Source organism: Stegostoma tigrinum, chromosome 21 (genome assembly GCF_030684315.1).
Source record: "Stegostoma tigrinum isolate sSteTig4 chromosome 21, sSteTig4.hap1, whole genome shotgun sequence".
In the NCBI taxonomy this organism is placed as follows: Eukaryota; Metazoa; Chordata; class Chondrichthyes; order Orectolobiformes; family Stegostomatidae; genus Stegostoma; species Stegostoma tigrinum.
Window position 1 is genome coordinate 8,070,965 of NC_081374.1, and position 17,887 is coordinate 8,088,851.

Sequence of the window (17,887 nt, forward strand, 5' to 3'; positions counted from 1 at the left end):
ATATCATTAATGTATATTGTAAACAGGGGCATGTGTTTTTTTTTTCAAAAACAAAGTGGCTATTAATATTTTCATTTAAGAAAGGTCTTTCCAGCCCCCAACACTAATTTCTGTTCCAACCCTCTTCACCCGATGAAGGGTCCTGAGCCACAATATCGACTTTCCTGCTCCTCTGATGCTGCAAGATCTATTGTGTTCCTCCAGCTCCAGCATCTGTAGTTCTTGCTATATCCAAATCAACTAGCTATTCACAATTAAGACCATAAGACACAGGAGTGGAAGTTAGGCCATTCGAATTAAATCGATATTTGAAAAATAACATGTTTGAAGCATACAGGAATTAAACAAGAAAGTCAAAATTCAGCTGTTTGTTGCTGTCATTGTGAGTTTCCCATATTCCAATCTTTCTGAACTTGCATTAATCCAAAACTCTTCTGCCCTACTGTAACTTGTGTTATTCCATTTACCTACAGCATTTGTGCTTGCTGACTGATTACTGGACCAACTACATCTTTCCAGGCCACAAGACCACTCTTCATTCTTCCTGTAACCTCCTTCAAACTTAAACCCCAAGATGACTCAGCGTTCCTCTAATCATGGCCTTGCACAGCCTCCATTTCCTTTGAAAACCAAGTACTGCCGTTGCAGAAAATCTGAAACAAGATCACAATGCTGAAAGAAGGTCTGAGATCAGCGAAGACAGAAACAGAGTTCACAACAATTGTGAACAAGTCAAATTGGACTCAAAGTATTCACTTTGTTTCTGTTTTCATAGATGCTGCCAGATCTGTTGAGTTTCTCCAGCATTTTGATTTCACTACTTCGCCTTTGTTCCACTGTTGTGATTTCAGTTTTCTGTCTTCCAAGCACCAATGTTCTGCATTTTCTTTCCCTAAATGTTCTATTACTTTCTGATGCCTTTTAGAAATATCCTCAAAACTACATTTTGGTCTCCTAATATCACTACATTTACTCCATGTCAATTTTGGCCTGATTATACAGAACCTTGAATGTCGAGAAATATCCAAGGACCGTATTTTAGTTCGTTTTCAAGAAAGATTAGGCAGGCAGTATTGATGTACCAAATGATCACTTTCCATACTGTGGCCTACAATGATCCTCTGCAAGCTGAAAATGTCATCGGTCCTTGAACTCATTGCTACGTACAATCGTAGAATCATACAATACAGGACAGTGCTTAGCTGAGGGGTGATTGGATTTTATTTACTTCAGTCTTGACAAGGTGGATATGGAAAGGATGTTTCCTCCTGTGAGTCAGTCCAGAATTGGGGGCACTAAAATTAGGGGCTGCCTTTGCAGTTCAGAGTTAAAGAAGTATTTTTGTATTTGCCACATTTCATCTCAGTTCTTGGAATAATAAACTGAAATAGAAGATGCAGTGCGATAGCTAGAATACCAAAAAGCTCTCCGTATTTGGAATTCAAATGTGGCATATTGTAGAGCTATCCTAAGCAGTGTTGCTTTTTTGGAAGCAATAAGGAATGCAAGACTGAGCAGCACTGAGAATCTTGTCAGTTAATGAAATTCTGCCTAACAGCCAACGATTGGTTGAGCTGCAGTGTGTTAAAAAGTTAAGTGGTAACAGCAGCACAGGCTGAAAATCATCTACTGCCTGCTAACAGAAAACAACCATTTTTCCTTCTATTTTCACATGTGGGGGAAAAAGACAGAAAACCCAAGTAAAGTTCACAGGAAGGACTAGTACAAGAGAAGACACAAGTTTATTTCATCAAGAATCAAATCAAAGGTCAACCATAACCATATACTAACAGCATATCACCACTGCTAAAATCAGAAGGACGAAGAGGAACATAACTTTGCACAACATGGTATAGACTTTTCATGCTCACAATTTTGCTTACCTTGTATATATTCTTTTTCCACTTAAGAGTATATGTGTTAAACTGTTTGTCTGTTATCCATCTTACTTGTGATTAAATGTGCATGTACTTTGGGTTCTGAGTTTATATTGGGTGAATTAGAAATTCACTCCTTTCACAGCTCTTGTTTTCAGTAAGTGTTTCAATAAGTGGAGTTATTTTTGTTCCTACTCAAAAAACCTGATGTGAATTGCTGTTGTCCTGAGTAGCCGTCAGTGAGGCAAATTAGTAAACTTGGTAGTCTCAATGAAAGTTTCTACATTAATGCTTGCTGCGAAGATTTTTGGAACATTATTTGCACATTCAGTCCAGGTAAACTGTGACAAAGAGCTCTGCAACTTAAACGCTCTGACTCAAATGGTTGTACAGGTGAGGTCATGAAATATTTTCAACACAGTGGTAGAAATGTTCTTTTTGTGCAAGAGAATCAAAGGCTTTATAAGAACATGTCAAATCTGAAAAACAAATAAATCAACTATCATGGGAGGTTACGCAGGCTCAAAGGGGTGCATTGTCTACTTCTGCTCCTCTTTTACAGATCATTTTTAAAAACCTAAAACTTCCATCTATAACTGACAAAATGTATATACTTTGTTATTTTAGTGAAGTCTTCAGGAATCCAACAACCCACTCTGAGCTTAAATCCCACCCAAATAGGAGCTCACTGGCATATGAACAAAATTAACATTAGGCCACACAGCCGTTTGAGCTGACATGCCATTCAATAACATCTAATTCTAACGTCAAACCTACATTTATGCACATCTCCAACAATCTTCCAACACCTTGGTAGTCAACAATCTATCCACCTCTGCCTTAAAAATATTTAAAGATTATGCATCCACTGTCTCTTGATTGATCAACATCCATGAGGTTACCTGATCATTTGTAAACTGGGGTTGTACGACTTGATTTGACAATTTCTTTCATCACAAGGCTTGCAGCTAACTTTTGTGATAGCATAGGTATTAGGAAATACTGCACCTTATCTGTGATCCGCTCCGACTCATCCCCTGTTGGGAGAATAATGCCAATCTCTCCCGCCGCAAGTGCCGTGTCTGTGGTGGAGGATGACCTTGGTCTGTACTGATGCTGCTGCAAAAGTGCAGTTAGTGAACTGTCCTGAGGTGCCTTACGGACAAGATGTGGACTCCCTTTCTGGGCGTCACTTGGTCCACTTTTTGACCTTCTGCTACTGCTGTGGAGGCTGGCTCCTCTTTTGATGGATGGCCTTGACCGAATCTGTTGCAAGACTCTGTTGAAGGCTGTGGGACGAGCAGGAAGATCGTGGAGGGACATGGCATAAGAGACACGATGCATCTCAGGAGATCGTTCCTTTTCATCTGCAGAATCATGATCAGAATGTCCATGAGAACGGTGGTAAAGTTGAGAAGATTCTTGTATACTCTGATCACGCTCCCGAGATCGTTTTCGGTGATGGAAAAGTTGCTTCAGACCATGTCCAAACATGCCACTGGAACCACCTCCTTCAGACAGCTGCTGAAATTTCTTCAAAATATAGAGAATAAAAATATTAGGTCCTGCTCATACTCTTTGACATTTGTTTCCACAGTACCCTACCTTACCTTATCCACAACCCCAAAACACTATACTTCATTCTTCAACATTAACCATGAACTAAGTCTGTTCCCAGACTTATGATGACGCCAATCTATTAATGTTCTGTTCATGGAAACAGAAAAAAACCAAACAGCATACTCGAGCTAAAATAGTGAACACAGACTTTTTGAAATTCTATCATAAACAATTTATTTTCCTTGTCTATTTTCCTTAGAATCCCTGCACTGTGGAAACAAGCCATTCAGTCCAACAAGTCCACACCAACCCTCTGAAGTGCATCCCATCCAGACCCACCCCTCTACCTTATCCCTGTAACCCTGCATTTCCAATGGCTAATGCACCTCAAATACACATCCCTGAACATCCTCAGGCAATTTACCATGGTCAATTCACCTAACTTGCACATCTTTGGTCTATGAGAGTAAAGTTGAGTACCCAGTGGAAATCCAGGCAAACACAGGGGAGGGGGGAGCTGATTATACTGGGATATGGCAGCAATCATTCAATTTATTGCAGTACAATCTTCGAGGCTGTTTTGACAATGATCAGTTATAGAACTGGGATACAGACAATGCCCAGCAGAAAAGAAATTCTGACTGAGGAAGGCTGTGGTTGAAGTTTGAAGCTTGGGACAATTTATGGTAGGGAGAAGAGAAGACAGTATAAAAAGAATGTTCAAATTAAATTGCCACATTTTCCACAAGTTCCGACAATTTGTTCACACAGTTCCACAACAGCCTTGGAGTATCATGCTCAAGTAGTTCATTTTCAAATGCAAACTTAGGCAGGGAACAGCAAGTTTAATGATTCTTGCAACTGTGATCTCCTCCCTTTAGCTGAACAGAACCAGGTCCAATCAGGTGCTCAACTGAGCACCACACATGGACACTTTTAAACAGGAGCAACCAGAGCAGGAATTCTATATCATTTTGTTTTTTCACTCATTTCCTAGCCTAACTATATTGAAACCAACTGCTTCATTTGCTACCAGAGATAATGGGAACTGCACATGCTGGAGAATCCGAGATAACAAAGTGTGAAGCTGGATGAACACAGCAGGCCAAGCAGCATCTGAGGAGGACAAAAGCTGACGTTTTGGGCCCAGACCAGCTCTCTGATGAAGGGTCTAGGCCCAAAACGTCAGCTTTTGTGCTCCCGAGATGCTGCTTGGCCTGCCGTGTTCATCCAGCTTCACACTTTGTTATCTGCTTCATTTGCTACATTGGATGAAATCCCTACTTACTGTCACAACTTAGTTTTCTCATAATGTTAAACACAAAGACAATGTTAACATCTTTTCTCTGCTTCAAAGAGATTATGAACTCAGACAAGTGCTCCAACTAGATCAGGCTTTCAAGTGCATTTTATCAGCTTAGACGTGACTGCACAACTGCTGATAATTCTTTTAAAGCTCTTCAATGGGGTGAAGGCGTCACTGGCTAGGTAGCATTTATTGCCCATCCCTAATTGCCCAGAGGGTGGTTCAGAGTCAACCACATCACTGTGGGTCTGGAGTCACATGTAGGCCAGGCAAGGATGGTAGTTTCCTTCCCTAAAGGACATTCGTGAACCAGATGGGTTTTTCCCAACAATTGATTCACAGTCTTCGCTAGATTCTTAATTCCAGATACTTTTATTGAATTCAAATTCCACCATTTGCCATGGTGGGATTTGAAACCAGGTTCTCCGGAACATCATCTGGGTCGCTGGATAAACAGTCCAGCAATAATACCACAAGGCCATTGCCTCCCCAGTGCGAAATACGGCAGACATGATTGGATAACAGTCAACATCTCATTTGTAATTTGGGTTCAGGCTGAATTCTATTTACGAATATGCATGAGGTACAAATATATCCTGTGATTTATGGCAAAACTTTGTTTGGCATTGAACTCAGACTTGCATCAAAACAAACTAGTTACAAAACATAGCCTGTGCTTTGACTAACAGCTGCTTTAATTATTGACAGAGATACTGTGAGTGTGCCAGTTTAGCAACTTGGTTCATACAAAGTGAAGATTAATTTCTTCAAAATAAAATCATTTCCTTCTGCAGCAGTATAGCTGGTGAGGTTGCAGGTCAATTGCCTCATCTGTACTCAACAGGATTAAAATAGGCTGGACACTTCATTGAACATCTGCAAGTTCACATTTGGAAAGAATGACACGGAGGGAAATCGCACTAATATATCAAACGTACTAAAGTTCATCGTAGAATAGCAGTTACAGCTATCCTTCACAAGTGGAAACGCTAGTAAAAGAATCAAATTGCAAGCAGATCAAAAAAAGTTACTGATGTATGTAGACACACAGATTGACAATGAGGATTGTCAGTTCTGATTAAAGGGCATTGACTTAAAGTGTTAACTCCTTAACCTTCCACAGATACTGCCTGACCTGCTTAGTATTTTCAAGATTTTCTACATTAATAATAATATGAATTTAACTGCCCGCCTGTCAATTCTGAGATACATTTTATACTGGAGCTTTATTGTTGTATAAACCTAAACAGTCATTTGGATTGCAGTCTCTTCTGACTTCTTTTTGCAAATGACTCTCAGTCATAAATGACAGAAATTGACACAACTAAAATGAAATTCTCGCTGGTAAGCCATCAATTTGGTGCATCACTATCTACTGGGTGGCTCAACTCCAGTTCTCACTGAAGATGTCCTTGATCAACAACCTCAGCTTTCTAATAATTATATCCCATTACTTGAGAGGTTGAGAGGTTGAAATGCCTCCAAACTCATTTCTGCAGCATACCTATTACAAGTTGAACAAATATATCCTGTCTCAACCACTCAGAATTCCTCTATAACCACTTTTAACATAATATAAACAAGGTCACTCAATCAAATCCATTGTTTACGATAAAGTAAACTGACTAACTGTTCTGCAAGATAAAACAATGATTGTTGTGTATTTCAATCAGCCTTCAGCTAATTCCCCTCTATGATATATTTTACTGTGTAACAGCCTGGCACATTTGCTGAAGAAAATATAACTCATTACAGAAGTTAGAAAAAAAACAAGAGTACTTCTTTTGATCTTCGAAGAAAAGTCCAATCACCCAGCAATATCACATTCACCCGTGAGGATAAGCTATAAATTAACACATAAGCCAAGTTAACTGAAGTATCAAACAGATTGAGGACATATACTGGTGTACTGCAACACTCAGGCTAAATGAGAAACAAGAGAAAATAAAACAAAGAACTGCAGATGCTGGGAATTTGAAACAAAAGCTCAAATTGCTGGAGAAATTCAGCAAGTCTGGCAACAGCTGTGGCAGAAAGCAGAGTTAACAATTTGACCTCGGATGCTCCGACATCGGCAGTTCCCATTATCTCTTCACAGTTTGATTCTCTGGACTCAAAATGTTAACTCTGCTTTCTCTCTACAGATGCTGCTGAAACAAGTTAAGATGATGGGTACTTTTAGGTTAAACAGTTAAACCAACTTGGATGGAAAAGAATGGGACACAACATGCTGAAAAATAACAGGTGCTCTATCTCTCCCATAACCAACCATATCACAAGTGGTTAAAATCAACTTGAACATAAAATATTGAAGATGTTTTTATTCATGACATTTCCCAAACCTATTGCTCCTGCCAGTCTCTTACATACTGTAAGGCCTGAGAGTTCAGCAAAACTGAGCATAATAAAACCTTGGCCCATTATTAAGCTTCCCGCCTGACTACATCTTTCAGAACTTGTCTTGGCAAGCCTAAGAAAGCGGTAATGCAGTGCTCATCACCATACCACATCTTGGCCCACTCCTCTATTCTTCAGGCACATTCTCCTCTGAGATGTTAATGGGATAACATGCCATTAATATTTATGCTCCTTATCTTCCTACACAGGGGTATGTGGAAACTGTCTTAAAAACTTTCTGCCTGAATAGGATTGGGTGGGAAACGTTTGTAAAGGTGTGAGACATCTGTAATTCTTTAAGGGGCTGAAACTTCTGTAGAGGAATGAAACTTCTGTTTGTACTGAAGCGGCCAGGTCAGTGACCTTTTGTTCAAGCCAGACACTTCGGCGGCTTGAAAACGCATCCTGCCGTTATTAGTCACTTCAAAACCAATCAATGCTGTATCCTGCTCTCTTTATGTTCCGAATGTAGTGATTTTTTTTGTATTAGCCAATTCATACATCGAGTATAAAAAGCGGTGACTATCCGCTGTTCGGGGAGAATTGTTTATTAAACTGAGCGCTCTGTGCCGGGTTGAGTACAGCGATCCTCCACAGCTTGTACTTGCTAAATAATAAAGGCTTTTATTTTTGTAGCTAGATCAGTGTCTTGCTCTTACATCAAGTCAGCGAAGGTCTCCGAAAGCCACCCTGACACCTCCATTATGCTGGTCACCTTGTTCCATATTCTCACCTCTCTTCCAAAAGCCTCTCTGTGCCACCTTCTGAAGAACAATAATAAATATTCATTGGGATATCTTCACTGCTCGCACCAAAAAGATCCTTATCCTTGACTTCAACCTCCAATCACAAATTATCAGCTCTCCCTCCTCACTCATGACCCTCTTATCCTAAGATTTCTCCCTCTGTATGAACTCACCAACCAATATTCACCCAACCCTCTGGATCTTGCAACCTCGCTTCATCATGCTAGTTCTTTCATGTCAATTTCAGACAACATTCATTCTGGTCACTTTCATATGTTAATCACCATACCCCTTATGCATCAAACTCTTCCGTATCTATCAGTGGGAATTATGAACACCCAATTCACTTACACAGTAGCACTGATCTCCAATCCCTCAAGTGCAAGGAAAACTGACTTGATAGGAAATGGCCAAAAAAATGGTTTAGACTGCTGGAACTGGTCAGACCACAGGGGCCCTTGCTACTCATAGGATATGTTTCATCAAAATATGACCAATAGTGAAAGAATGAAAATGGGGATTTACTTTCCATAAGAATTAAATTAATTTTCGGCATCACACCAAAATAACGATTTACGTACGAAACAGCTGAATGCGTAACAAAAATTGATGGCTAATTAAATAGCAAGGTATACACAAAACAAGGAATACCAGAGCAAAGAATGATGTGGACTCACTGTACAGGTTTGGAACTCTCTTCCACAAATGGCAGTGGTTGCTGGATCACTTATTAATAAAAATTCATCTATCTCAGTAAAAGGTACTGAGGGATACAGGCAATTAAATGGAGTGAGGCTACAGATCAGCCGTGATCTCACTGAATGGCGGAACAGGGCTGAATGACCTACTCACATTCCGAAGTAACGGAACAGATTTTATCTAAGTCACAAATTTCATTCTGTCAGAGTATGAAAAAGGAAAACTTTCAGGAGCCTGAAGAGACGTTTCATCACAGTCTCCTCCACCAACACCTCTCCAATGGTAGTCCACTGAATGAGAATGATCTCACCTGGTTCCATTCTTAATCTAAGATAACCACCTGCAACGTGTTTCTTTACTTGCTCCCACACAGTTACATCTGGGAACCGATCCTTAGCCCTCCCTCTGCAGTTATACTGTCCAAAAGCACAGCACCAATTTATACGTGTAAGTGACAACACAGAGCTCTGCCTCATCATGGACTATATTAAGTCAATTATAGTTCCCAAATTATCAGTCTGTTTATTCAATGAAAAGTACTAGATAAGCATAAATTTCCTCCAATAAAACATTACAAAAACTGAAGAGAGAAAATGGGAACTGCCGATGCTGGAGAATCCAAGATAACAAAGTGTGAAGCTGACGTTTCGGGCCTAGACCCTTCATCAGAGAGCTACAGGCCCAAAACGTCAGCTTTTGTGCTCCTGAGATGCTGCTTGGCCTGCTGTGTTCATCCAGCTTCACACTTGGTTATCACAAAAACTGAAGTCTTGTTTTCAGCTCCCGCCCCCAACTTGGTTACCTGGCGAAAATCTGAGATTAAGTTGGAGTGTCCACAATCTACATGTCACATTTGATTCAAAGATTGCTTATAGGTTTCCGAACCCCTCTCATATCATTGAATCCGACACTTCCACCTGTGTAATATCGCTTGCCTTTGATCCTATTCGAGTTCATCCTCTCATTTCTGTCTTTGTTACCTCTGCACTCAACAATTCCAATGGATTCCTGGCTAGTCTCCCACATTCTATCTTATGTAAACTGGAGCTCACGTGAAACTGTGCTGCCCATGTCTTAATACCCAGCCAGTCCCCCTCATCACTGACCATAATATCTCCCCACCCAAGCAATATCCATCATCTTGATTTTTAAAGCCATGCCCTCATTTCCAAATCCCTCCATAGTTTCATCACTATCTCTAAATGTCCTCCAACTACACAAGCCCTCAAGAAAGCTGCATTCCTCAAATTCTGGCCTCGTAGTCACTCCCAATTACAACTGCTCCACCACATGGTCATTCGATCAGCTGCCCAGATATCAAAGCTCCAGTAGACTCTCTACACTTTTGGCTACTCTACCCCACTTTCCTTCTTTAAAATATTCCTTATATCATACTTGTATGACCAAGCTGCCTCACAGGTATCAGTGACCTGAGTTTGATTTCAGCTTGGGTGATTGTGTGGAGTTTGCATGTTCTCCCCATGTCTATGTCGGTTTCTGCCAGGTACTCCAGTTTCTTTCTGCAGTCCAAATATGCGCAAATTAGGTGGATCTACCATGACAAATTGCCCCATTGTATCATAGAAAGTGCATGCTAGATGTATATCTGCGGTTACAGGGATGAGGTGGGGAACTAGGTCTGGGTAGGACGATCTTCAGAGGTTTGGTGCAAGTTCAAGGGCCAAGCAGCCTATTCCTGCACTGTAGGGGTTCTATGACAGTATATGTTTTTATAATCCTGCTATGAATCACAGTGGGTCATTTCATAACAAAATGTTCTACATAAGTAAAATTTGTGTCATTGAAATGCCAAATTCCAAATGTCAGGTTTGCTGTCATTGCAAATGTACAAGTGTTTTCTGAGAGATTCTGCAATGAAACCAAAGTAACCAATTTTCTTTTAGAATCCCTACAGTGTGGAAACAGGCCCATCAGCCCAACAAGTCCACAGTGACATTCAGAACAATCCACCAGGACCCATTCCCCTATAACCAACCTCATCTACACATCCCTGAACACTGTGGGCAATTAAGCATGGCCAATCCACCCGATCTGCACATCTTTGGACTGTGGAAGGAAACCGGAGCACACGGAGAAAACCAATGCAGACACAGGGTGAATGTGCAAACTCCACACAGATAGTCGCCTCAGGGTGAAATTGAACCCAGGTCCCCTGGCGCGGAGAGGCAGCAGGGCTAACCACTGAGCCACCAAAACCTATTTATTATCTCTGAATCATTTGGCTGTATGTCTATGCTCACCCAAAAGTAAAATGTTATGTCAGATTTTACTCCATTAGATTTTGACTGAAAAGCAAGAGAGACTGCACGCAATGGTACCAAACATTAATTACGAACATACCAAAGCTGAACATTCAAGCTATGGTTTTAGTCCAGAACCAGTAGACACAGTAACCTGGATGTCCAAGGTACTTCTTAAACCAGACAGTAGAAGTCAGACCCATAAACCTTTTTTTCCCTGCAGAAAACATGCAAGTCAGCCAATCTGATCATTTTGCATGATTCAAGACTATGAGCACAACAGACAATGTCTTGACCCAATTCCTACCTAGATTGAAGACCAAGCATCTATAGCTAAAAGAAACATAACTGTAGATGCAGAAAGCCTGAAAAACAGAAACTGCTGGAGAAACTCAGTAGGCCTGGCAGCATATGTGGAGAGAAAGCGGAGTGAATGTTCAGGTCCAGGTCCAGCGACCCTCCTTCAGACAGACTCTGCTGAAAGGTCAGAATCCCCAGAACTGACTCTGCCCTCTCTTCACAGGTGCTGCCAGAACTGCTGAGTTTCTCCAGCAATTTCTGTTTTACTGAAGCATTTGTAACCATTTGCAATGATCGCCATGGTATTTGTAAAAACCAACAGAATTGTGGATGCTGTAAATCAGGAACAAAAACAAAGTTACTGGAAAAGCCCAGCAGGTCTGGCAGCACCAGCACCAGAGAAAATAGAGTCAAAGTTTCAGGTCCAATGACCCTTCCTCTGAGGGTTACCAAACCTGAAAACACTGGGACACATGTTCTGCAGCCCACAAGGACAGGGACTATTATGAGCTCACACATGAATTGGCCATAGTAAATTAAAATTAGCCAAATGTGGCAAAGCAGTTTCCACTGTATTTATTGTATATACTTTTACTTATATTTGTTTAATTTACACTTATTTTATTTACTTGAGCTGTCAATTTTGCTCCAATGCTTTGTTTTTCATCTTCCCCTCCCCTTGCGAAAGAACAATCTCATGGTTACATTCTGTTCTTCACATAGCAGTACTTAGTACAAGAAATCATTCGTCACAAACAAGCAGTGACAATAAGTTCAACAATATATTCCAATGCTCACTGGATGGTAAGGAGGTGCAGGGTTTCAGACTGATTGCCCTCCATCCCATGTTCCAAATATGTGGGACAATAAGGTTAAATACACAAATTAACTGGTCTCCTGACTCAGATTAAATAAATCAGCAGATTGGGAAATCACACCTGTGCCTCTCTAAATTATATTTTCTAGCACCATAAAGGCCAAACTACTGAAGCAGGTTAACAGAAAACATATCGCCCACATTTTTTTCCTCCTCTTTTCCACTTTATCAAAAGCCCAGAAGTGACTTCAATATCCTCTCAAACTCTGGAGGGCAGTTACGTTTCTGTCACACCTGGCAATGTGCCTTCATTCACCAGGTCATGATGAAAACTACCAGTAATTTTAATTTCTCAGAGGAGAAGATGCAGCTTCAGGTATTTTCTTTCCATTTAAGCTTGAAGTATCTTGACATCATGGTCAGAAAACAATTACAGAGAAGACAGGAACAAGCAAAATTCTTCTCAAATTATGGATCAGTTCAACTAAGGAGGGAGAAACAAGGGTGCACCATAAAATGAGGCTAAACACCATATAAATTCACAAATGGTACTCATTTAAATAGCAATCACTTCTTTTAAGTGTGTGTGCAAGAATGTGTTTGACAGAAAAATCTTGGCGCATAATTTATTTAGGAAAATCCTGAAATTCTTATCTACATTAACAGGTCTCAACTAAGTGGAGATGAAACCTAGAAATACTGCACTGAATGCCAGAGAAGGCTCAAAAAGCCATATGATCCACTTCTGCTCCGATCTTGTGTGTAAAAGGGAGTGTCAGACTGAAATATTTCAGGAGAGGAAGAATTGTCATTCTTGGGCCTCAACATAAATGACTGGCATCAAATTGCCACCTGTGCTTCATTTTGTTTTAAACAAAATTAGCAGATATAGAACATGACCAGTGTGAACAAGGCTTTTTAAGTCAACCACACTCAACCTCCTTCAAAGTAAGAATTGTCCTCAAATAAAACACTAAGCATTGAAACAATCCCACTGTTACATAATGGCAGACGAGTAGAGGATTATTTGTGTCATGGTGTTAGGATGAAGGATCAGAACCCTGACGTATTTAAGGATGTATTCAACTTGTAATTGCAACATGTATTTCTCAAAGAATGGACATGTAGCCAAAAAATAAATCAGTAGATATAATTCCAGCAGCTGTTTGGAAGAGAGTCCTGGAATATCACATTTAAAGGTACCTATCTGGGACTGTATTAATTTAGGAAACACTGCCTAGAAATTGATCATATTAATGATGCAAGAAATGCTGATGCACACACTACAAAACTTTTAATTTAAAATTGAAAATGAGTGAAGCACGGGGTGGGAGCAAAATGTAGGAGGAAGAGGAAGACAGACAGAATGCAAAAAAACAGGGCCTTGAATCAGCTCTCTAAGCCATCGTCACAAACAGATAAAATGTACAGCACATAGAAACTATGGTAGATGACATGCGAGAAAAACAATGGAAAAGCCACTAAACAGACTTCAAATTGTTATTCTGAGTAAAGTTACCCCATGCATGACAAATATGAATTTGCACGAGAAAGGAATTAGAATGACTACTTAGAATTAGTTCATTAGTATTATTACTATTATAGTGGCATCTAAGAGTTTAGTTTTATTTTCCTTCCAGGTATAGCTGAGGTTTGGAACACAGCAATACAACACTGGTATCTATTATTCATAGTAAACTAAAAACATTGTTCAAAATGATAGTGATGTAGTAGAAACGAATAGCCCAAGTTATTAATCTTCCTTCCCCATTGAAATAAGAGCATTCTGTTCAATGTCATATGCTGAACTAAGCTCTATTTATAACAATTCACCACAATGAAAGCACAAGGGGGGGCAATAATGACTGCAGTGAATGACCATTGGTGAATAACAAAACAATAATGGATTTGAGAGATTCAGACACTATCAAAAAATCGTATAATTGAAACATGTCCAATTTACTTTCACAATTCAAAGACTGGATTCGAGTTCTAAGTTCTTTGTCAATCACTCATTCCACTTAAAAAGTGAATCAGTTATACTTTTATTAAACAAAAATTACGGAAGGTGACTGGATTTATTTGAATTGCAACTTTAATCTTCAGAAATCTATTTCTTGTGCCATGATTCTTAATTAAATAGCTGACTTGAATTATTATTCCTTTTGTATAATCTAAAGCAGCAAGTCTCTGCAGGCTTCTTGACTGTGCTGGATTGGTTGAAGACGATGTTGTAGTGAACTGATCTACCCACACCCACTATCCAACAGGATTTACTGGATAGTTATGAAGATAGGGTTGATTTTCCACTCTGCTGGAACAGAGGCGGTGGCCATCTGCCCCACCCAGACAGATTATAGCCCAGCTGAAATGAAGAAACAGCACAGATCACCAGAGTCACTTTGGCTCAAAGGACACCACTTTGGGCAGCATGCATGATTGAAATTTAATTTGAACACTTAAATATGCACAAACTGTATCTTTTGCAGGACTTTTCAGCTGTGATCCCAGTTGTTTACATTATCAGGAATAACAATTCCTCAGTGCCCAATTACTCAACCTTATATTTCCATTGCAAAAATGCAGATTAAAAACATAGCTAATTATTTAAACCATAAAAATCACTAATAAAGAGTCATTCAGTAGTTTTCAAACCACCTCTCAGCACAATATGAGGTTAGCAAAGACTTACTCAGAGGCGGGGTTAAATCTGAAACCAGACGAAACACACCCTTGATTCTTCTTTACCTTAAATCTAATTGTCTTAGTCATCAGCCCCTTAATCACTTTTGTGTCAGTTGGGATAAAACAAGCCAAAGGTAGTGAGCAATAACATCAGGTAAGACAAAGCATCCCGCACAATTAAAAGTTTGAAAGCAACCTGCTTTTGCATAGCACCTTGGCAGACAGCAAGATACCCAAAGGTGCATTTTAGGAGATGCAGCAGGCAAAAATTTGGAGCTACACGAGGGCAAAAGGCAGAAAGCCCAAAAGAAGAGGTAGGATTTTCACCAGCCTATGTTATTATTATGAGTAAAGAAGGAAGAGCTTATTTATTCGCTGTACCTTCAAGTCTTGAGCTCTGTTGTTGCGGGATGGACAGGCAGCATCTGCTGGCGTAGCATCACCCTGCTGCTTGAGCGCTGTATCAGCACCAACTCCCAGCTTCGACCCCTGCTCCTCATCCAGGGGCAGTTCGTCAGACTTGCACCGCTTCATCTGCAAAATAAAAGGGAGGTGGTGGTGGGCTAAAAGTGGGATCTTGCTGTATTCAGCTAGTAAAGCTCCTACAGAAACGAGAATCAAAAGAGAAAACCCTGAATTAAACATTACCAGTGACTTAAAAAAACGTACTCGCCCATCCATTTCAATCTTCCATCCCAATTACAAGATGAAATTAAGACTTTCGGGAAAATTTTCATGGCGACACCGCCTTTCGATTTCCAGCAGGAAAATTACCTCGGCGGCTCAAATGCACAACAGTTTCCCTCATGAATTTACAAATCCAGCGGATTTAAGTAAACGCCGATAGAAATTTACATCTTTTTTTAACCGCCATCACCAAAGCCCCTTCGACGCACCACCGTCTGACTGAGAGGAACAGCCATGTCCGCGGGCTGAAGCGGGGGCGGGACTAAAGGAAACCCCGCCCCCTTCGTGTCGCCAACCAAACCTGCCGCCTACCGGAAGTGTCTGCCGATGACGATTGACACGCTCGCTACCCAATCGGAATCGGGAGATGTGTGAGTAGGTGTGGGTGGGGCTTGTGGGACCACATTCAAGGTAGGTTGCAGCTCCGTAGGATTTTTTTTCTCATTGCCTTACCCTCCCACTCGTATGGATGGAGAGGGAGGAACTTGCCTCTTCGCTGGAGCACATCTGCACTACAAAGGCATGTAATACTGTACAGCATATAGTAACAATAGCTTGCATTAATGTGGCTCACAGAGAGCTTACAGGAGTATGATGTCCCAAATTTTGGTCTTTGGGCCTGATAAGGCCGCGTCTGGGGTAGCTGGACCAACACCTTGGCCAGTGACAATTGGATGATAATTTTCCTTTTCAGATAATAGTTTCACGGGGAGAAGGTGGAGGAATGACAGTAGGTGCATTACTCATTCAGAGAGCTGGCACAGTCACGATGAGCTGAATGAGCTCTTACAATTCCGTGAATTCTGTAAATGGGGGAGGTGAGGTGTTGGTTGAGAAGCTTTGCGATGAGAGGTTGTAGCAAGGAATTTCAGAGCCGGGAACCCAGGCAAATTAAGTCACTGTCTCTGAGCTGGGGTGGAGTGATCTAAATTGGAGACACACAAAAAGCCACAACACATACATATTACCTATCAGATGGGAATCAAGGGATGTGTTCCGCCTCTCTACCACTTGGTAAATATCTATTTACCAATGTACTTAAATATACTTAACAGATTTTCAGAAGTTTTTAAAGACAGGATATGAAGGAAATGCTGGCCTTTATTTGAAATGTAATGTCGTATAAAAATAGAGAAGTCTTGCTAACCTATACAAGGCATTCGTCAGACCATAGTTGGAATACTGTAAACAGTTTTGGCCTCTTTATCTAAGGAGGGATATACGTGGCATTGGAGGCAGTGTAGAGAACATTCACCAAGTTGATCCCAGGTATGGACAGATTTTCTTATGAGATCAGATTGAGTAGCTAGGATTGAATTCATTGGAGTTTAGAAGAATGAAAAGCAATGTTATTGAAACATATCAGTATTCTTAGGGGACTTGACTGGAGAGATTTTGTTCTAATGGGAGAGTATAGAACCAGAGGATATTTTAAGCGCAGTCGCTTGTGCTGTGGCAAAATGCAGTCCTGACTTTGAAAACAGGCCCCACCAACAGCAACGAGATCAATTGCTATTAAGCTATTTTAAGAGACTTGTTGATTAAAGTTTAATAATTGATCACTCCTCATTAAATAGTACCAGAGGAACTTTTACGTTCAGTCACAGTGAGGTACAGATAGGAATACTGCTGAAAAGAGAGGCTTGTTTTTCTTATACTCTTGAGGAAAACTCAAGAATATCAAATTTGAAACAATCACAATGTAAGTCTTGTACCTTTTCTGAATTCCCAAAGAGAATGGGGACCTATCCATTTTGTTTTCTGCATGTTAACATCAAAGACAACTTGTCAACCAATCAGCACCCACTTCTCCAACGGCATAAATTCTGGAGTTCATTTGAAATTTGGCATTCTTGTGTTTATCCTGAAGACAAAGGCTTTGACAATACATGTCTCTTTTCAGCAATATTCAAGTACTGTACTATGAACTACTCATAGAATTGTTAGAGCACAGAAGGAGGCCATTTCAGGGCATTCATGATCCCAGTCACTCACTTTTGAAAAAAGATTTCTTTTTGTGCCTGTTATGGTTCTCTGCCAATCATCAAGTTGTTGCTTCTGATTGTTGACTTTCTGCTAATGTGAACAGTTCCTCACTGTTTACTCTGTCTAGATACCTCATACATTTGAACATCTCCTCATCTCCAAAGATGACAACCTCAGCTTCTACAATTATCTATGTAATTTAAGTCCCTTGTACCTGATCTATTCTTAAAAATCTTCTGTGCATCTTTTATAATACCACCACAAATTTTTTAAAGTGTGCTGTCCAAGACTGGACACAATACTCCGTTAAAGGTCAAACCAATGTTTCATGTAGTTTTATCACAACAGCTGTGTTTTTATACTTCTTGTCCTCATTTATAAATCCTAGAATATTGTATGCTTTATTAACCATTTTTTCAACCTGCTATTGTCAGCTTTAATGGTCTCTGAACATACATCCCCATGCCCCTCTGTGGCCTGCACATCCTATAGAATGGTATGCTTTATTTTATGAAGTCTTTCCCCATCCTTCGAAATCAAAGCATTTCATACTTCTCTGTATCAAA

The 17,887-nt window shown here is 40.2% G+C and overlaps 1 protein-coding gene across 4 annotated transcripts in view; it reads right to left on the minus strand.

Annotated features, from left to right (window-relative positions):
• The window catches only part of tmcc2 (transmembrane and coiled-coil domain family 2), a 164,991-nt gene extending 149,406 nt beyond the window's left edge, over positions 1-15,585 (minus strand). For 2 of the 4 annotated variants that reach the window (XM_048553211.2, XM_048553209.2), the window contains exons 1-3: positions 15,297-15,585; positions 15,030-15,182; positions 2,886-3,410 (exon numbers count right to left, since the gene is read on the minus strand). In XM_048553211.2, the coding sequence (XP_048409168.1) occupies positions 2,886-3,410; positions 15,030-15,182; positions 15,297-15,329 (711 nt within the window). In that variant the 5' untranslated portion in view covers positions 15,330-15,585. The remainder of the gene's footprint in view (positions 1-2,885; positions 3,411-15,029; positions 15,183-15,296) is intronic. The other 2 variants (XM_048553208.2, XM_048553207.2) reach the window with 2 other exon arrangements.
• Positions 15,586-17,887: the final 2,302 nt, after the last annotated feature.